Source organism: Corythoichthys intestinalis, chromosome 17, assembly GCF_030265065.1.
Source record: "Corythoichthys intestinalis isolate RoL2023-P3 chromosome 17, ASM3026506v1, whole genome shotgun sequence".
NCBI lineage: Eukaryota > Metazoa > Chordata > Actinopteri > Syngnathiformes > Syngnathidae > Corythoichthys > Corythoichthys intestinalis.
In genome coordinates, this window is record NC_080411.1 from 3,710,578 (window position 1) to 3,732,026 (window position 21,449).

Genomic DNA, 21,449 nt, shown 5'->3' on the forward strand with positions numbered 1-21,449 from the left:
GACGGCGATAGATGTTGTTGGAATTTGACCTTTTAGCCAGATTGCCGGAATGAGGCCAGCCAAATCGTCAGAACCGCGCGAGCGCAATTCCAGTGACCAGGGCCAGCCAAATTGCCAGAACTGCACTGGCGCGATTCCAACAACCCGGGCCTGCACAACCCCGACAACCCGACCAAATGGAATAGAATAGCCCTTTATTGTCATCATCCAGTTGTAAAATAAAATTGTGGAGCATCTCCCTTTACAGTGCAGGACAAGTAAAAAAAATAGTATAAAATCTGAATAGATTTGAATGTGTATGAGGTAGTCTTTCAGGCAGTGCAAATAATCTCAGTTGAAGTAGCAACTAGAGATGTCCCGATCGATCGGCATCCCAATCGATCGGGTCCGATCACGTCATTTTCAAAGTATCGGAATTGGCAAAAAAATATCAGAAATGCCGTTTTTTAATATATATATATTTTTTAATTAAATCGTTTTCTAATTGTATTTAACGTTACAGACATAATGTGTTACACTCTTCCAGAGTCTTTAGTTTAAGCTTAAGGTAGGGTTATCAAATTTATCGCATTAACGGCGAGAATTAATATTTTTTACATTTATCACGTTACAATATTTAACGCGATTAACGCATGCGCTGCAGTGTGTTTTTATTTTTAATCATGCTTTTATTAACATTGCAATTATGTATAAATACATTCATAACTATATAAAGAATATGAAAAAAAAATACATTGATTCACACGAAAATGTTTTCTTTGGTGTTTTTATTAAAGAAAAATAGCAGTGTATTAAAAACATAATAAAAGAGGATGTAAGGAATGTTATCGCCACCTACTGGTGCATCTGCATTTTGAATGCGTGTCTTCAAAGCAGGTGTCTCCAAACCGGTCCTCGAGGACCGCTATGGGTTCTGGTTTTTGTTCATACCGATCAAGCACAGACCTTTTAACCAATGTGGTTTCTACTAAAACAAGCAGCACCTGACTGCAAGCAACTGATTACACATATAAAACACCTGATTGGTGAAAAGGTGTGGTCTTGTTTTATTGGAATGAAATCCTGCACCCACTGCGGCCCTATGTGGAATAGTTTGGAGACCACTGCTTTAAAGGGTGGAGTCACATAATCTGAGCGAGTGTCTGCACGTCAGTTGTTAGTCGTCTCCCATTTTTGTAACGTTGGTGGTGCATTTGGCAACTGCGGCTCTCCTTGCCCACATGCGAGGGCATCACAACACCTTGACCCATTCAGTGCCATTGATGAGTATGTCGTCGAGATGAAAGAAATGGATCAAGCAAAGAATGAGTGGTAAATTGGGAAAACGTATGTTTTGTGAGTCCTTCTGCTTGCGCTACAGAGTCCTAAATGGTCAGTCGATGGTGAATTGAAAGGGATAGTCCTCAGTGGGCACAGAGTCAAAGTTGATGCTGTCGAAGGGGTTCTCTGTGGACAGGTTGTCCACGGGGAACCAGGAGTCGTACCAGGAAGTTGTTGTTGTGGGTTTCCTTGTGGTGGTGGTGGTGGTGGCGACAGTCGTCGTCGGGGGGGCGGCAGTCACGGGCGTCGTCCTTTGTCCGGCACGTTGCTTCAGCAGCCGCAGCCGACGAAGTCGCAGGATCCGCAGCCGGCGCAGTCGCTCTGCCCGCTGGGCGGCAGCGTGCTCCTCTTCCGGGGAGACGGTGACAGCGCCGGCCGACGTGGGCTTGGCCCGCTCTGCCTTGGCCACCACTCGGATGGGCCGGTTGCCGTTGAGCGCTAGGATCTGCTTGATGCGGTCCCAGTTGGACTTCGCTAAGGTGAAGCTGCAGGACGTGGCACCCGAGTCGTAGCCCACCATGCACAGGCGTGTCTGCGGCGTGTAACCGTCGGCCTTGGCAGTCACACGGTACTCACCGGGATTCAGCAAGCGCCAGTAGTCTCCGCCCGAAGCTGCAGCCAGAGAACGTGACGGCATAAATACAGTGGGGAGAACAAGTATTTGATACACTGCCGATTTCGCTGGTTTTCCCACTTGCAAAGCATGTAGAGGTCTGTAATTTGTAGCATAAGTTCTCTTCAACTGTGAGGGACAGAATCTAATACAAAAAAACAGAAAATCACGGTGTATGATTTTTAAATAATAAATTTGCATTTAATTGCATGAAAAACGTATTTGATACATCACAAAAATCGAACTTAATATTTGGTACAGAAACCTTTGTTTGCTATTACAGATACCAAACGTTTCCTGTAGTCCTTGACAAGGTTTGCACACACTGCAGGAGGGATTTCGGCCCACTCCTCCATGCAGATCTTCTCCAGAGCCTTCAGGTTTCGGGGCTGCTGCCGGGCAACACGGACTTTCAGCTCCCTCCATAGATTTTCTATCGGGTTCAGATCTGGTGACTGGCTAGGCCACTCCAGGAACTTAAGATGCTTCTTACGGAGCCACTCTTTAGTTGCCTTGGCTGTGTGCTTTGGGTTGTTGTCATGCTGGAAGACCCAGCCACGACCCATCTTCAGGGCTCTCACTGAAGGAAGGAGGTTGTCAGCCAAGATCTGGCGATACATAGCCCCATCCATCCTCCCCTCAATACGGTGCAGTCGTCCTGTACCCTTGGCAGAGAAGCAGCCCCAAAAAATGTTTCCTCCTCCATGTTTCACAGTTGGGATGGTGTTCTTTGGGTTGTACTCATCCTTCTTTTTCCTCCAAACACGACGAGCCGAGTTAGACCATAAAGTTCAATTTTGGTCTCATCCGACCTTCTCCCATTGCTCCTCTGGATCATCCAGATGGTCAGTGGCAAACTTCAGACGTGTCTGGACATGCACTGGCTTCAGCAGCGGGACCTTGCATGCGCTGTAGGATTTTAATCCATGACGGCGTAATGTGTTTCCCATGGTTTTCTTCGAGACTGTGGTCCCAGGGATCTGGGCTGATCCCTCACCTTCCTCGTGATCAGTAATGCCCCACGAGGTGAGATCTTGCATGGAGCCCCAGAACGAGGCAGATTGACCGTCAACTTGAACTTCTTCCATTTTCTAATAATCGCTCTAACAGTTGTTACCTTCTCACCAAGGTGCTTGCTTATTTTCCTGTAGCCCATCCCAGCCTTGTGCAGGTCTATTATTTTATCCCTGATGTCCTTACACAGCTCTTTGGTCTTGGCCATTGTGGAGAGGTTGGAGTTTGTTTGTTTGAGCATGTGAACAGGTTTCTTTTATACAGGTAACACGTTTAAACAGGTGCAGTTACTTCCGGTAATGAGTGGAGAACAGGAGGGGTTCTTAAAAAAGAACTGAGAGCCGAAATATTTACTAGTTGGTAATGTATCAAATACTTATTTCATGCAGTTAAATACAAATTTATTATTTAAAAATTATACAATGTGATTTTCTGGATTTTTGTATTAGATTCCGTCCCTCACAGTTGAAGAGAACTTATGATACAATTTACAGCCTCTACATGGCTTGCAAGTGGGAAAACCAACAAAATCGGCAGTGTATCAAATACTTGTTCTCCCCACTGTACGTGTGGATTCAGTGAAACTCTGTACTTCACTACTTAAGAATTCCCCATGTAGCTAATTGACCTTTCGCAAAAGCACGTGTCCGATTTAGATAGTCCATAGGCACATCGCTTTAGCAGTTTGGATGTCCGCAACTTGTTGAGCCTTTTCTTCTTCTTCAGTTAAGATTTATGGTAGTTGGAGATTTCAAAACCACCATGTCAATCAGTTAGGCAATGCACCATTCAAGAGTTTGTCAGATCATGCTCCTTAACGACGTTCTCTAGTACATATGATTGGTTGACAGCCTTTATTTTGCAAAAGGTCAATTGTGCTGCTTATGTGTTCTTTGAAACACTCTAACATCATTCTTGGTATGATGGTGGGGTGTCAATTCCCTGCAGATTTTGGTTATTTTTTTATGGTGACAAAAGTACCGGTGATGACATCGTGGCGTATCCCCTCCACGGATATGGTGGCATTGGCCAGTGCGTTTCCCTCCGTGTCTTTGACCATACCTTTTATCCCACGGTGGACCTGCATGTACAAAAGACATGGACAACGGTTGTTGGCCAACCTATGTAAGGAACATGCAGACACAGCCAAGGTTCTCACCTGCTCGATGAAGGACAGCAGAGCCTCCCGGTTGTTCTCCCACTCCATAGGAAGTTCGCTCTCGTGCGGGAATTTGTCGCAGCCTAAGAACACTGAGATCTCCATGCAGTTGGTGTGCAGGTAGCTGAAGTCGTTCATGCCTGTGGAGACGAGGGCGCAATTTTACAGGTGTCTACCTACCGGGGCTAAAGCTGACTGGACGCCATTTATTTTTTTGAAGGCTTCGCAAACACTTACTGCCCACTACGGGCTTCCAGCCGGCACGGTTAGTGACGCCTTGGCCCAAGGTGACATCGTCACCATGGCAAGATCCGCGCTGGACCTCTGTCATGGATAAATGACTGTGGGCATACGACATGGCCAGCCAGCGGAACATGACCTCGTCGGGCGTCTCCCGCGAGGCACCCTGGTTCTGAAGCTGAATCCGAGCCCACGTGTCCTCGTTCATGTCACCGTTGGACCTCCAGCGTTGGTCGTCCATCAGCTTGGACACCACAAAGTCATCAGGACAAGTCGCAATCCCGAGAACAAGTCACACAACAAATGGCATGGTACTCTACTAAATTAAGATGTTCTAATTCAAGTAAAGTTTGAATCTCATGAATGCCAAGTCTTGAATTAGTTTAAGCCAAGCGGGTCTTGAAATGTTGCTTTCCTGCTTGTCGACCTTACTGAAATTTGCGGCCGCTGCATGTCGAAAGGGTATGTGACCAGTTTCTCGCCGCCTTGCAAGTTGGCGCCCAGCACGAAGGGAGTGCGCTCCATCCAAGAAATGACGGCTTTGGTTTCGACGGCCATCTAATGTTTGCACCAGAAGTTGGGTAAGTAAGTATTAGGTCTGATGAGGAAATCCCCTTTGAGGGGTAGAATGTCACAGTTATCGCTTTCAACTCACAGATCCGTTAAGGAAGTTCTCTGGCATGGCAATGTGATGGTTTGGTACGAAGCGAGGAACCCAGCCGCGGTCTTCCGCCCCCCACAAAATGCTGTTAAGATCCGGGAAATTTTGAAAAATGTCGTAACCCTCCTGAGTCCAATGACCCAGTACCCAGTTGCCCATCTCAGATCCCTGAAGGAATCGAAAAGACGAGCGCGTCAAGCCTCAAAATGCGACAGTCAAAGCTAAGCTTCTCTTGCTATTCCTACCGCCTCGAAGGCCAGCTCGTACGCATCGGGATTCAGGGATGGCACCAGGTGAATCCTCACTCCGTCCACCAGGCGGCGCACACGAGGGTTTTGGTCCTTGTACTCCTTGCATAGGAATTGCATCAGAAGGAGGAGAAGTTCTCGTCCCAGCACCTCATTACCATGGAGCCCTGCGGTGTATCGGAATTCTGGTTCGCCTGGACAATAAGAAACAACTCGATCAAGGCATTATGTTAACATTTTTTCCCTCTGACCAACAGCGGTTTATTTACCCAGCTCGTGTTCCCCTGGGTTGTCTGATATCTCCATGGCGTACATTTTGAGGCCCTGAGAGCTCTTACCGATGTTGTAGATTCTAGTGATGTTGGGACATTCCTCGTTTATGACCTTCATCATCTGGAGCAGACAGAAAAAAATGAGACCTAAACTAAAGCTATGTGACATTGTCCTTTGGGTTGACATGACACCATGAAGGGGTGAAATTGGAGATATTATTTTTCTTAGCCCAGGACATACAAGCGCAAGTGACCTGTCTCATGTCCTTGTAGTTATGATGTCGGAAGTCCAGCTCATCAGAAGACCTGACTTCATTCTCGCTGTGGTGGCTACCTGAAAGATCATCAAACATCTGACATAAATTGTGAGACGAGAATTCTGGAGCAGTGTCTATTTCAAGGAAATAAGGGGTAAGCGCCGGGACTGTTTCTCGTCACACCGACCTGGAAGTTGACAGGCCAGAATCTCAGCCCGCAGACACAAGCTGCCGTTCCAGCTCTGCGGCATGATCCGGATATAGCGCGCCACCACCGGCCATGAAAACTGGTTGAGAACCGGCGTGTCGCTATCGGCGTTGCCGTAAAACAACTGGAAGGGAATGACATGTCACTTTTCTGGATACAGTGAGGAAAATAAGTATCTGAACACCCTGCGATTATGCAAATTCTCCCACTTAGAAATTATAAGCAGGTTTGAAATTTTCATGGTAGATGCTTGTCTGCTGTGAGAGACAATCTAAAAAAAAAATCCAGAAATCACAATGTTTGATTTTTTTTTTTTTTTTTTAAACAATTTATTTGTATTATACTGCTGCAAACAAGTATTTGAACACCTGACAATATCAATATTTGGTACAGTACAGAGGTCGAACTTTTCACCAAGGTTTGCACAGACTGCAGCAGGGATTTTGCACCACTGCTCCACACAGATCTTCTCAAGGTCAATCAGGTTTCTGGACTGTCACTGAGAAACACGGAGTTTGAGCTTCCTTCAAAGATTTTCTATTGGGTTTAGGTCTGGAGACTGGCTTGGCCCCTCCAGAACCTTGATATGCTTTTTATGAAGCCACTCTTTGGTTATTTTAACTGTCTGCTTCGGGCCGTTGTCATGTTGTAGGACCCAGTCACAGCCCATTTTCAATGCTCTCACTGAGGAAGGAGGTTATTCCCCAAAATCTCGCAATACATGTCTCCTTAAGTCAGTGCAGTCATCCAGTTCCATGTGCAGAAAAACACCCCCAAAGCATGATGCCAATGCTTCACAGTAGGGATGGTGTTCTTGGGATGATACTCATCATTTTTCTTCCTCCAAATACTATGAGTGGAATTAAGACCTAAAAGTTCCATTTTGATCTCATATGACCTCATGAATTTCTCCCATGACTCCTATGGATTGTCATTGGCAAACTTCAAACGGGCCTGGACATGTGCTGGTTTAAGGAGGGGAACCTTCTGTGCCATGCATGATTTTAAACCATGACGTCTTAGTGTATAACTAACAGTAACCTTGGAAATGGTGGCCGCGGCCCCTGTTAGGTCATTGACCAGCTCCTCCTGTATAGTTCTTGGCTGATTCCTGACCATTCTCAGAATCATTGAGACCTTACGAGGTAAATCTTGCATGGAGCCTGAAGGGAAAAGGTACCGTTCTCTCACACACAATATAATTGTTTGCATTAGTCTAACACATTAATTTAACTATAGTTTAGGCAGACTTCTCTCAGTGGCCCTGACACAGTAAAGTTAATCACCGTATCGGGGCTCCTGAGGGGGAAATGGAAAAATGGTACCATTTCTCGTAGGCACCGTCTAACTGTTTGCATTACTCGAACACACGGAATACAATTAATCAGGGAATAGTATCATTTCTCATATTTATTGTGGGCCAGCCCGGATAACAAAGTTGATAGCAGGCGCTTGGGATGTCAAGACCAGCGTCGGTCGCTGTGGCAACCACATCCCATCCACGCACGAACCTAAACAGCCCGAAACCGGCCAGAGAGGGATGATCCCAAAGCAACGCCCGGACACACCTTCAGCCGGCCCACTACATCACGGACTTAAAAACATTGGACACTGAGATAACACAGATTTTGCTGCTTGGAAACATGTAGCCTTGGTTTGGATCCAGAATTGTCCCTCCGTCGTCTGTTTTTGCCTTGTTTTTGACCATTGTCGACGAATAAATTGTCAACCTGCTTTCGGCGAGTCTTTTTCAAACTTATGGAACATAGAGTCAGTACAAAGGGTTAACATCCGAGATGAACGCGCGAAATTCCGCCTTCCTGGTTGGCGCGCGCGGAGGCAGCGTCGGCAGAGCGGCACTTTGTTTGGCTGTCGCTGTTTCCATGCGGTTTGTCTGGGGAGGCGAATTTCAACAAGCCCCAGTCTGAGGAAGATTGACAGTCATGTTTAGCTTCTTCCATTTTTTTAATAATTACTCCAACGGTGGATCTTATATCATCAAGCTGCTTGGCAATTGCCCCGTAACTCTTTCCAGCCATGTAGTGGTCTACAATTCTGTCTCTTGTGTCTTTGGATAGCTCTTTAGGGTGTATGGAGTGGACAGGTGTTTATATGCCGCTAAAAGCCTCAAACAGGTTGAAAAGTCAGACTCAAAAAGTCCACCTTAACTCCACTTATTCCTTGGACTTTTTAAAGGCGACTAACAGGTCTTTGAGGTTCACAATTCTAGCTAATAGACAGGTGTTCAAATACTTATTTGAAGCAGTATAATACAAATACATTTTTAAAAAGTCATATCCTGTTATTTCTGGATATTTTTTGTTTAGATTGTCCCTCACAGTGCACAAGCACCTACTGTGAAAATTTCAAACCTGCCCATCATTTCTAAGTGGGAGAACTTGCAAAATCGCAGGGTGTTCAAATACTTTTTTTCCCTCACTGTAGTTCTGATAGGCGTCCCACTACTCACCCATTCGGCGTAGCCGTCGTGAAGAATCTCCCATTCGCGGCTGTCGTTGCTGAAGGCCACGAAATAGGATGACACAAAGTCCTCACTGTAAATGAAAATGGCTTATTAGAGCATGTCTGGAGCGTAGCTTCTTTGCTAAAGAACATGTTTCATTTGAAAAATCTTTTTCATGACTTCCATGGTGTTTGAGACACTCACATCTGCTCAGAGTTCCTTCCCTGCGTGATGACCCCAGAAAACTCCACCTCCCTTCTAGCGTCTACCTCAAACCAGCTATTCGTCTCCTCGGGCTCTGCGCACCACGCACCTCCGAAAAGATCTTGGTTGTTGGTGGAGCCCTAGACACAGAACAAGCTCATTTCTGTTCTGGTATGGTCATGTGTGAAGTCCAAAAGTCCAGTGTGGTCTGGCTGTCCAGTCTAGTGTTGTCGAGATGTACAGTCCCGTTCCGTGGGATCCGGTGACCCAGTCCTTCCACTGGGTTCCAGTAGTCTGCTGTAATCTAGTGCTTCAGATGTGACTGGTCTTGTGGTCCATTTTTGGTTTCGTGTAATCTAGTAGTACTTTCTTGTTCAGTCTATTTTACTCTGATGGTGACGTGTGGACTGGAGTTATGGTACTTTCATTTAGTTTCCTATGTGGTCTAATGGTACAGTGAAGTCTGGTGTATACTGCTGATCCGGTCCACTTGATTGTTGTGTGATTTGGTGGTTCAGTCCATTGTATGACTCGTGTTCCAGTCCATCCTTTGGGGTCTGATGGTCCAGTCCAGAGTCTAGGTTGTTTGATAGTGGATCACGCTTTTACCTGCATGTTCAGTCTTCCCCTCTGGGCGGCAAATCCGTGCGTGGACTGCGAGGAGGCCAGTAGCTGATCGTCTTCCACGCGGTGAGACTCCAAACCCAGAGGAGGACATTCTGGACACAAGACGCACTTGAAGACACTCACATGCAAGAAGACAGTGTTTGCATTTGGTTGACGTTGTTTTACTTTTGGGTTCCGGAGGATCTACCAGGTTTTTAAGTCTCTCCTCTTCCTCCTCCTCCCATTTCTTCCTCAGACGCTCGGCTTTAGCAGAACCACAAATCAAAGTCTTGTCAGTGTGACCGTTTGCACAAAGTCACTATGTGTTTGGGCGCACGCTCCCAAAAAAGTGTGATGTTTGAATTTAAAGTCATTTGAGGATGTTAACGCTTCTGTCGGAGCTGCTCATCACTGACCTTTTTCCGCCTTTTCAGCCTTTTCCCGACGTGCTTGCTCCTCCTCTTGCTCTTGCTTCTTCTTGGCGACTGCAGACAAAAAAGATGCGAACTGAAGATGACAACCGGTTCCCTGACGCTCCCATCCAGACGTTCAGACGTACGGTCGTCGTAGTCGTAGTCCTCGTACCAGGGGATTACCAAGGGCACGTCGGTGGTCTCCTCTGTAAGACCGGCAAACATTTTGCCATAAGGGTCACGACTCGAGGAAATCACATGAGCGCTGGATGTCGGGATATACCTGGGATGTACATGATCACCTCCGGAGTGGTCAGCGGATTTTTGTCTCTGCCTGAAATTCGCAAACAAGCCATATCAAAGTAGATGCCTTGAAAAACATGCACGAACTTTGTTTGTAGACATCTGTTAAGCAAAACAACATGCACTAGAAACCAAAAACCGACACCTACCTAAAAGCTCAATCTTGGTCAGTTGAAACCTGGAACCGTGCGCTATGGTCAGATGAGACCAATATTGAGCTTTTTGGCAACAAACACTCTAAGTGGGTCTGGCGTACCACTAAAGATGCGCATGCTGAAAAGCACCTCATACCCACTGTGAAGTATGGGGGTGGGTCAGTGATGCTGTTTCGCCTCCAAAGGCCCTGGGAACCTTGTTAAGGTGCATGGCATCATGAATGCTTTGAAATACCAGGACATTTGAAATCAAAATCTGTTGCACTCTGCCCGACAGCTGAAGATGAGTCGTCACTAGGTCTTTCAGCAAGACAATGACCCTAAACATATGGCCAAATCTACACAGAAATGGTTCACCAGACACAAAATCAAGCTCCTCCCATGGCCATCTCAGTCCCCAGACCTTGTTTTGTTGGCAAAAAGGGGGTTGTATAAAGTATGAACACTAGAGGTGCTAATAATTGTGACACACATTATTTGATGGCAAATATTTTTTTCTTTATGTGGGATTTTTTCCCCACTGAATGAATGCACTTGTATTGAAGGTTGGATTTTTCTCTTTTTTTCCCATTAAGGTCCTATATTATTTGAATTTTAAAAATATATTAAAAGCTAAAAAACACATCTTTTTCAGGGGTGCCAATAATTATGGCGGGCACTGTATATTTATAATTGCTGTTTACCTAAAAAAATGTTTTATCCGATTACTCAAGCGATAGAATTTTCAGTCGATTACTCGATTACTAAAATATTCGATAGCTGCAGCCCTAAAAAGAACAAAATGCACGTCCTGGAGTGGCCAAGGGAAAGTCCAGACTTCAACCCCAATGAGATGCTGTGGCATGATCTAAAGACAATGATTCATGCCAGACATCCCAGGAATCTGACTGAACCACAGCAGTTTTGTAGAGAAGAATGGGCCAATATTAATCCTGACCGATGTGCCAGACTGATCTGCAGCTACAGTAAACGTCTGGTTGAAGTTATTGCTGCCAAAGGGGGATGGGGGTGTCCACGAAATATTAAATGTGATGGTTCACTTACTTATTTTCACCCCTTCTTTCACTGTTTGCATACTATCCTCATTAAAATAGGAAAAACATATAAATGTTTGGGTGGTTTTAGTTAAAGCAGTTTTTTTCATGTGTGTGATTTTTACAAAGATCAGCTCACATTTGATGTTGATTTTATGCAGAAATGTGAGAATTCCAAAAGGTTCCGATACTTTTTCATACCACTGTAGTGAGCGAGCGGGAATGATATATTACAGTATTTAGTACGATGAATAATTTTTCTATGAAGCGAAAAAAGCTTTGAAAAGCTCTGCGTAAAACCACATTTTTTGTGTACTGAAGATTTCGTATCTCGAGGTACTGCTGTACATGTTATGAAAAATGTTAATGTTAAGAAATCAATTGGATTTGGCATTTCAACTACAAGTGAATAATATTACGAGTACCACCAAATTGCAGTTCCTGTCCTGGCCACACTGGGTCAGCGTGAAAAAGCTTGGGATGTTGAATATTAGTCTCAGGTCTCTCGACCTACTCACCTGGGATCCTCTTGACCAGGTCGGGTTCTTCTGGCTCCACCCACTGGGGTTGCACAGGGGGCACATATCTGCTAGCTACAGAGATGACAAGATTTCAATTTCTAGGTTTGGATTCTAGAACATTCAATGCCCGTTTTGACGTTTAGAAGAATGTACTTGGAACCGTGCTGGGTTTAGATAGCTGTTTGGTGTCTGGCGTCGCCTTGGTACTTGCGCTCGTTGTCGCTGCCGTCGTTGTGGTTGCTACCGTCGTTGTGGTTGCTTTGGGTTTTTTGGGGGCTTTGGGCTTCTTGGTGGCTTTTGGCTTCTTCGGCGCTTTGGGTTTCTTAGTGGGCTTGGGCGCCTTCTGCTTCTTGGCCTTGGCTTCCTTCTCCGCCGCCTTCCTGGCTTTAGCTTGACGGAAACAAGACGCGTCGTCAGTGGCACACTTTCGCAGTGGGAAAGTCTAGTCGAACACCACAAAGTTTGATTTGATGCCACGAGGAATCATACAAGTCACATAACTCAGAATCTTGCTGCCAACTTGAACAACTTCTTTTCAAACTTGTAGGTCGGGTATTGCATTAGGTTTTTCATACCTGTGTCAGGTTCTGTCTCGCTTTAGGCTCAACATTTAATGTCAAAAGTCTTAATTTAAAGTTTGAATTCAAGGTTGGAGTTTGAATTTGGATTTAATAAGACCTTAAAGATTGTTCTCTTTTACTAAAATATGTTATTAGAAACACATATATTATTGCCTTTGATTTAAAAATCTGTAAAATTTAGTCCATGTTTTGTCCTACGAAGGTCGCCATGTTTAATGCACGCTGGGGGTGATGACGTGGTTGGCCTGGAATTGGAGAAAAGCTGTGCTAGCTAGCAAGCGATGCTAATCACATTCTGCTGCTGGTCAGATTGTTTTGTCACTAAGATGTGGGATGGGTACCCGATGTCGGACCTGCATCCAATTCCAGCTCATCAGCAGTGTCTTTAAACCGATCCTAGGCGGCGTGCCAAGATATTGACTTGCTGCCATTTGACAGTTGATATAGCCTTTTGTTGTTAGTGGCATCATTGCATTTTTTTTTTTTTCGTTTGTCTACCTGACCTACTGTCACGGACCCTTTTTGTGTCTCCCTTATCGTGTGTTTTTTTGTATTCAATAAAGCCTTGGACGCAACCCCTCTGTTATTGTTGTCTGCTATTTGGGGTCCTAACTTGCTATCGCATTTCCAGACTGTAACAGATTTGTTGGTTTTTATCTGAGGATTTGACTTACCTATTGCAGCTAATAGATCGATAAACAGTTCACATAGTATCGATGTAGAAAAAAAAAAAAAGGTCCTTGTGGTGTTACTTATTGAGTTCCCAATGCCGTACCTGCATCCAATTCCAGCTCATCAGCAGTGTCTTTAAACTGATCCTAGGCGGCTTGCCAAGATATTGACGTGGTCCCATTTGACAGTTTGTATATTCCTTCGTTGATAGTTGTTCATTGCCCTGTTTTTTCCTTTTCGTTTGGCTGCCTCTCACCGTGGTTTTCCCTCTTTTTTAAAAAAATTTATTTATTTATTTATTTTCGATAATTGATCCCGACCAACTGTCACGGACCCTTTTTTTGTCTCCCTTTTCGCAATCTCGTGTTTTTTCTGTGTTCAATTAACCCTCGTATGCAACCCCACTGTTATTGCTGTCTGCTATTTGGGGTCCTACCTTGCTTCCGCATACCTGGACCATAACGGATTTGTTGGTCTCCATCTAGGATTTGAGTTACTGATTGCAGCTAATCGATCGATAAACAGTACACATACAATAGATGTAGAAAAAAAAAAATACACATACAATAGATGTAGAAAAAAAAAAAACATGGTCCTTTGTGGTTTTATTTACTGAGTTCCCAACGTCGGACCTGCATCCAATTCCAGCTCATCTGCAGTGTCTTTAAACCGATCCTAGGCGGCTTGCCGAGATATTGACGTGCTCCCATTTGACAGTTTGTATATCCCTTCATTGCCTTGTTTTTTTTTTTCATTTGTCTGCCTCTCAGCGCGGTATTCCCTCGTTTGTTTGTTTTTTCATGCCCATTTTTCATCAAATTAATCCCGACCTACTGTCACTGACCCTTTTCGTGTCTTACTCTTTTCGCAATCGCGTGCTTTTTTTGTGTGTTCAATAAACCCTTTTATCGCTTTCCCTATGTCAGTAGTTCTTAACTAGGGTTGTTCCAATCATGTTTTTTTGCTCCCGATCCGATCCTGATCGTTTTAGTTTGAGTATCTGCCGATCCCGATATTTCCCGAGCCGATTGCTTTTTTTTTTTTTTGCTCCCGATTCGATTCCAGTCATTCCCGATAATTTTTCCCGATCATATACATTTTGGCAATGCATTAGGGAAAAAAGGAATAAAACTCGGACGAATATATACATTCAACATACAGTACATAAGTACTGTATTTGTTTATTATGACAATAAATCCTCAAGATGGCATTTACATTATTAACATTCTTTCTGTGAGAGGGATCCACAGATAGAAAGACTTGTAATTCTTAAAGGATAAATGTGACTTTGTATATTGTGACTAAATGTTGCCATCTAGTGTATTTGTTGAGCTTTCAGTAAATGATACTGTAGCCATTTAACTTCTGCCCAAATGCATGATGGGAAGTGCAACCATTACTGTGCGTCGTGGTACCAATTGATATATCTTCTCTGTGTTGGGAAATAACATAGGGTGTTAAGAAAAAGATCAATTACTACCTTTCTTCCCCACATTGCTTCCCACGATGTTTCTAATCGTAGGGAGAGGGATTGTAAGGCTTTAGCCAATTTAAAAAAGGTTCCAAAGGCTGCCAAAATTCACTCTACTCATTTTACACTGCCTTTTAGCTCTATATATAGGTAAAACGGCGCCATTACAGATTGAACGCGACAATGCGTGAGTGGGTTGTGCAGCGTTAAATATTGTAACGTGATAAATGTAAAAAAATATTAATTCTCGCCGTTAACGCGATAAATTTAATAACCCTACCTTAAGCTTAAACTAAAGACTCTGGAAGAGTGTGCCTTTTAGCTCTATATATAGGTAAAACGGCGCCATTACAGATTGAATGCGACAATGCGTGAGTGGGTCGTGCAGCGTTAAATATTGTAACGAGATAAATGTAAAAAAATATTAATTCTCGCCGTTAACGCGATAAATTTAATAACCCTACCTTAAGCTTAAACTAAAGACTCTGGAAGAGTGTAACACATTATGTCTGTAACATTAAATACAATTAGAAAACGATTTAATTAAAAATATATATATATATTTATAAAAGGCATATCCGATATTTTTTTGCCAATTCCGATATTTTGAAAATGACGTGATCGGACCTGATCGATCGGCATCGCCATATCTATTCTTAACCTTGCTAAAGCTACCGAACCCCAAAAGTTTCACATGGGGATTCAGCGAACCCTTCGGAATTAGAAAATAAAGCAATTTTCATTTCAAATTCAAAAGCAAGCTAATAATTTAGCCAATTCCTGTTCAAAATTCTTCTCATTTTGACAGCATGTTTTATAAACAGGTCAAAATTAGAGACCACGCTGCCCATTGGTCTGTTGTATTCCCTCATACCAAGTGCGAGTCAACCTTCCACTGAGCAAACCAGTTCCTCCTCCCGTCAGATCAAGGACTAGCACTTAAAAGACGTGTTAATTGGGAGCAAACCAGTCCAAAACCTGGTCTAAAAAGCCACTTTGCCTAGATTTAATCAGCCTACAAAAATAGGACTTTGCCTTTCTTTACCTTTGCTGAACCCCTGGGGTCGGTATAGACATAGGTAAGTGTTGACTTTGTAGGGCCTACAAAGTAGGCAGCATTAACTTTTGCTATGGAACGGAAAGTTTTTTATCCCATCGAGCGCCATGAGACGTTAATCCCATTTGCTGGCTTGTGGAAAAAGTTTTTTTTTTTCCCCCCAGACGCCAATTTTATCTGCGTTTTGCTACCTGGCCAGCGCTCAACATCGCCACGCTTTTATTTAGCAACAACTTTGAGCGCTTTTTGACCGGAATAGGAAGTGATTCATGCAAAAAGTCAAAATATCTTTATCTGGAAAAGCCGGAAGTTGAAGTTTAAACATTTGTCTGGATCAAAGGTGTCAAACTCGAGGCCTGAGGGCCAGGCCAGGTGGTCTCGCAGCCCCCATTTGGAAGTGTCTCACCTGCCTCCACTTCCTGAGGCGTTTTCTTCCTCTTGGCCTTGGGCTGGTCTTTGTCCACCTCAGGCGCTGGCTGGTCCGACACGGACGCGGACACGACCTCCCGTCTTTCCCGCCTCTCTGCCAGTCCCCCGGCCTGAGCGCCCCCTCCCCCGTCCGCCGCCTCCAGCAGCATCAAGAGCAAGCAGGCCGCCAACATAAACCACCTCATGGCTACAAAGACAGAAAAAAAGGAGACGTGACGGCGTGTCCGTCAACCCCGAGAACACCGGCGTGACGTAAGCGAGGCCCTCGGAGGGGAAGCGACTGGTTCTTCTCCGTCTGAAGCGGCAACTGATTGTTTTCAAGTCTGTCCGCTCCCGCCTCCTCTGCGTCTTCACCCCTTTTTTTCTTCAGGGAGGAGCTTCTGAAGACACTTGAGACCCTTCAGAAGTGTAGAAATGAAGCCAAAAAATCTACTGAGTCATCTATAAAAGAGTGCTAGAAAAGTTAAGACTCCATTAAACCTGTTTCCTTGTCAATTTTGTTCTCCGTGACTCAACAGGACGAATGGATCGTTCACATTGTCTCGTCTTTTGGATCTTTTTTTGGCAGATTGCTCATCTCACTGGACATCACTGACCAATGTCTTTGCAACATGTCAAAACTACGACGCTTCTGCTCCCCCTCATTTGAGCTCGTCTTCTCTTTCTTCCTTGACCCTGGCTTCATCTGTTTCTGATTCCTGCCTTTGCTTTTATCACACCCAGTGAGGAAAGGGGAAAAAATGTGCTTCAAAATACACACATGCCCAAAAAATGCATGATTCGTCATTCGTGGCTGGGCAGGGGTGAAAGGGGCTAGAATTTCTTGCCCGAACTCCCTGATATGAAGGTTGCAAGTAAACAACAAAAATCAACATGGTTTTACTCATTAAACCAAATATATACAGTGGGGCAAATAAGTATTTAGTCAACCACTAATTGTGCAAGTTCTCCCTCTTGAAAATATGAGAGAGGCCTGTAATTGTCAACATGGGTAAACCTCAACCATGAGAGACAGAATGTGGGGGGAAAAAAACAGAAAATCACATAGTTTGATTTTTAAATAATTTATTTGCAAATCATGGTGGAAAGTATTTGGTCAATAACAAAAGTTCATCTCAATACTTTGTTATGTACCCTTTCTTCGCAATAACGGCAGCCAAACGTTTTCTGTAACTCTTCACAAGCTTTTCACACACTGTTGCTGGTATTTTGGCCCATTCCTCCATGCAGATCTCCTTTAGAGCAGTGATGTTTTGGGGCTTTCGTTGGGTCGTTGGGCAGATTTTCTATGGGGTTGAGATGTGGAGACTGGCTAGGCCACTCCAGGACCTTGAAATGCTTCTTACGAAGCCACTCTTTTGTTGCCCTGGCTGTGTGTTTAGGATCCTTGTCACGCTGAAAGACCCAGCCACATCTCATCTTCAATGCCCTTGCTGAAAGAAGGAGATTTTCACTCAAAATCTCTCGATACATGGCCCCATTCATGCTTTCCTTTACACAGATCAGTCGTCCTGGTCCCATTGCAGAAAAAAAGTTCCAAAGCATGATGTTTCCACCCCCATGCTTCACAGTGGGTATGGTGTTCTTCCGATGCAATTCAGTATTCTTTCTCCTCCAAACACGAGAACCTGTGTTTGTACCAAACAAGTTCTATTTTGGTTTCATCTGACCATAACACATTCTCCCAGTCCTCTTCTGGATCATCCAAATGCTCTCTAGCGAACCGCAGACGGGCCTGGATGTGTACTTTCTTCAGCATGGGGACACGTCTGGCAGTGCAGGATTTCAGTCCCTAGCAGCACATTGTGTTACTGATAGTAGCCTTTGTTACTGTGGTCCCAGCTCTCTGTAGGTCATTCACGAGGTCCCCCCGTGTGGTTCTGGGATTTTTGCTCACCGTTCTTGTTATCATTTTGACGCCACGGGGTGAAATCTTGCATGGAGCCTAGTGATGTGTCGGTCGCGAACAATGAAGTGAACGATGAGAGCCGGCACCCTCCCTCGAGAGCCGACTCGGTCATTTTCTCTCTCTCCCTCTCTCTCTAGGAAAGGACGACACACGAACACGGTTTGTAGGCCTTCAAGATGAGCAGAAAACGCAGTAACATTTGGAGACATTTTAATTGGTTAAAGTCACATTACAATAGGGCAGAATGCTGTGTCTGCAAATGTAACCCCTTATAGCCTAATTTATCCTATTTGATACACTTAGAATTTCATTAATTTGAGACTCTTGAATTTTGATTTATTTTTATTTTTTTTTAAATGAAGGATGCAAGTCAACACATGCATCTGTAGGTTCCATGAGAAAAAAAATCTGAATTTAGTTAAAATACTGGACAAATAATTACTGAGAGAAGGAGCTGGATCAGCCCGTCCAAGTTGAAGTATTTAGTTTTCTTGAATGCAAATTTTAAATAAAGCAAGGAGTAGCTTATGTTTGTTTTGTTCGCTGCTGCTGTTGCACTTACTGCTCACTATTTTTGTTCAAATGCAGCATGTTTGAATTTATGTTGGTTGAAGTTTAATTTTTTTGCTTTTTATTGTTTGGAGCCTTTTTAAAGTTCAATAAAATAAGTAAAAAAAACCCTTTCTTTGCTTGATAATTGTTGCTATTTGCAGTCAGTAGAGTGCAATATTTAGTTCACCAAGTCATTCATCAAAATATATGCTAAACTTGTCATAAATATTTAAAAGAAAAGCTAAAGTTAAAAGAGCCGTTTGAGAGCCAAAAATAGACGGCTCTTTTCACTGAGCCGATCCAAATGAACCGGATCACTGAAAAGAGCCGAAAATCCCATCACTAATGGAGCCCCAGATCGAGGGAGATTATCAGTGGTCTTTGTATGTCTTCCATTTTCTAATAATTGCTCCCAGAGTTGATTTCTTTACACTAAGCATTTTACCGATTGCAGATTCAGTCTTCCCAGCTTGGTGCAGGTCTACAATTTTGTCTCTGGTGTCCTTCGACAGCTCTTTGGTCTTGGCCATAGTGGAGTTTGGATTGTGACTGACTGAGATTGTGGACAGGTGTCTTTTATACCGATAATAAGTTAAAACTGGTGCCATTAATGCAGGTAATGAATGGAGCCTCGTTAGACCTCGTTAGAAGAAGTTAGACCTCTTTGACAGCCAGAAATCTTGCTTGTTTGTAGGTGACCAAATACTTATTTTCCACTCTAATTTGGAAATAAATTATTCAAAAATCAAACAACGTTGTTTTCTGTTCTTTTTTCCCACATTCTGTCTCTCACGGTTGAGGTTTACCCATGTTGACAGTTACAGGCCTCTTTAATCTTTTCAAGTAGGAGAACTTGCACAATTGGCGGTTGACTAAATACTTATTTGCCCCACTGTATTAAAAAAAAATGCATATTCTAACTGAGGAAAACGTTACGACACCCTACAACCCAGTAGCTAGTGTTACCCGCTTTAACACTCTTAACTTCAGTGAGACAGTTATTGTAGCCATCTGCCAGTCTTTGACATCGGTCTGAAGAAAGTTTGCCTCACTCCTCAACGCAGAATACTTTTAACAGTGACTAACTGTTGGAGTGAGAGAAACACCATGGTGAGATCAAAGGAGCTGTCTGAGGCCTTCAGAAAAAAGATAGTAGATGCTAATGAGTTTGGTAAGGGATTTCAAAAGCTCCTAATATAAAATCAGCCATTCCACCGTCCGGAAAATAGTCTACAACCCCTAGCAAAAAGTATGGAATCACCAGTCTCGGACGAGCACTCACTCAGACATTTTATCATGTAGAACAAACTCGGATAAAAAGCTTGAAAAAATAATGAGTTCAAAAGTGCAACTCTTTTGCATTCAGAAACACTAAAAGAAATGGATGAAAAAACATTGTGGTGGTCAGTGAATGTTAATTTTATAGAGCAAGTGCAGGGAAATATATATGGAATCACTCCATTCTGAGGAAGAAAATATGAAATCCTGAGAAACAAAGAAATAACAATCAAAACACATCTCTCGTATTTAGTAGCACCACCTCTGGCTTTTATGATAGCTTGCAGTCTCTGAGGCATGGACTTGATGAGTATTCTTCATCAATTTGGTGCCAACTCTCTTTGATTGCAGTTGCCAGATCATCCTTGCTGTGGACCATTTTTTTCAATTTCCACCACAGGTTTTCAATAGGGTTGAGATCTGGGCTATTTGCAATTGACTGGATGAGTCTTTCTCCACGGAATGCTTGAACAGTTTTAGCTCTGTGGCATGATGCATTTTCATCTTGGAAAATGACATATTTTAAATTGAAGGGATAAGAAAGCTGTCTAAAATTTCAATGTAAACTTGTGCCTTTATTGATGATTGAACCACAGCCATCTCCCCACTGCCTTTGCCTGACACGCAGCCCCATATCATCAAGGACTGAGGGAATTTAGATGTTTTCTTCAGGTAGTCATTTTTGTAAATCTCACAGGAACAGCACCAAACGAAAGTTCCAGCATCATCACCTTGTCAAGAGTCAAGAATCTGCATTGGACTGGAGACTGATGATTTCATACTTTTTGCTAGGTGTTGTAGATATGGACGTAAAACAGTCTTGGTTAAAGTTTCAGCATCATTACCTTGACCAATCCTAGAGGAAAGATCAGATCCCAGGATCTGCTCAATCCCAGATCAGATCCCAGGATCTGCAATAGGGACTTCGGGGGGGGGGGGGGGGGGGGGGGGTCATGAGCCACGCCCAGGCGGTCTCCCATCCAAGTACTAACCAGGCCCGACCAGGCTTAGTTTCCGAGATCGGACGAGATCGGGTGTTCTCAGGGTAGTATGGCCATAATCCATTTCAATGTGAGAAAAGCACATATTCAAATAAAAATTCACACTTATGAATGACTACTTTCGGTTAGTGAACGCATTTCGTTCAATGCGGATTCCGTCCCCTCCTGCGTACGCATAGGCGGATTGACTATTCAGGCAAAGTAGGCGATCGCCTTAGGCCCCGGACCAGTAGGGGGCACACAATCAATTGCCCTTGCCCCAACGGGTAAGGGCTTGGGCCACCGGAGCCAGCAGCACCCCCAACTATTCGTCATGTATAATTATGTCAGCATACCAAACAAACAAATAACAATACAAAAAAGAAAGCCATTTGAATGCTACATTTATATTATCTCTCCCCCACACACACGCACTACAATGGACTGTTCCACGACGACGAACTGAGTAATAGTCGCTTAGTTTCATTGAGCGCTGTTTAGCTTCGCTTTGCTCCGTTTACCATCGCTTAGCTCTGCTTAGCTGTTTGTTAGCTTCACTTAGCTTTCCCGCGTTTTTCACGCCACTAAGCTCACGATTTTTACAGCTCACTTGCTACTTTGCACGTCTGCTATCGTTTATTTCGAACACATGAGCGAACGTGCTCTCCATGAGAGCCAAAGTGCAGTGAGGGAGACATTGAGGACGGGTCGCTAATGCCTCTTTTAACTTTCTTCTTCTTCACACCGAACATAAAATACACGACAGCACACCCTGTGGCGAAACAATGCAGTACAGTTCCAATCAGTCATACAATAACACTCAACAG

At 43.8% G+C, this 21,449-nt stretch overlaps 1 protein-coding gene across 2 annotated transcripts; it reads right to left on the reverse strand.

The window, feature by feature from the left end:
- Nucleotides 1-748: 748 nt before the first annotated feature.
- Nucleotides 749-16,572, reverse strand: aebp1a (AE binding protein 1a). Of its 2 annotated transcripts, XM_057818711.1 has the most exons (21): nt 16,384-16,572; nt 15,881-16,301; nt 11,846-12,082; nt 11,690-11,764; nt 9,963-10,013; nt 9,826-9,885; nt 9,683-9,751; nt 9,453-9,530; nt 9,270-9,379; nt 8,661-8,800; nt 8,463-8,547; nt 5,972-6,116; nt 5,782-5,861; nt 5,525-5,648; nt 5,253-5,449; nt 5,002-5,175; nt 4,779-4,904; nt 4,344-4,590; nt 4,107-4,246; nt 3,929-4,028; nt 749-1,932 (listed from the first exon to the last, which is right to left on the reverse strand). In XM_057818711.1, the coding sequence occupies exons 2-21, from the start codon at nt 16,086-16,088 to the stop codon at nt 1,373-1,375; spliced, it is 3,006 nt and encodes a 1,001-aa protein (XP_057674694.1). In that variant the 5' UTR covers nt 16,089-16,301; nt 16,384-16,572; the 3' UTR covers nt 749-1,372. The 2 variants fall into 2 exon arrangements, with proteins under 2 accessions (XP_057674694.1, XP_057674693.1); XM_057818710.1 differs by having other exon boundaries at nt 15,881-16,572.
- Nucleotides 16,573-21,449: the final 4,877 nt, after the last annotated feature.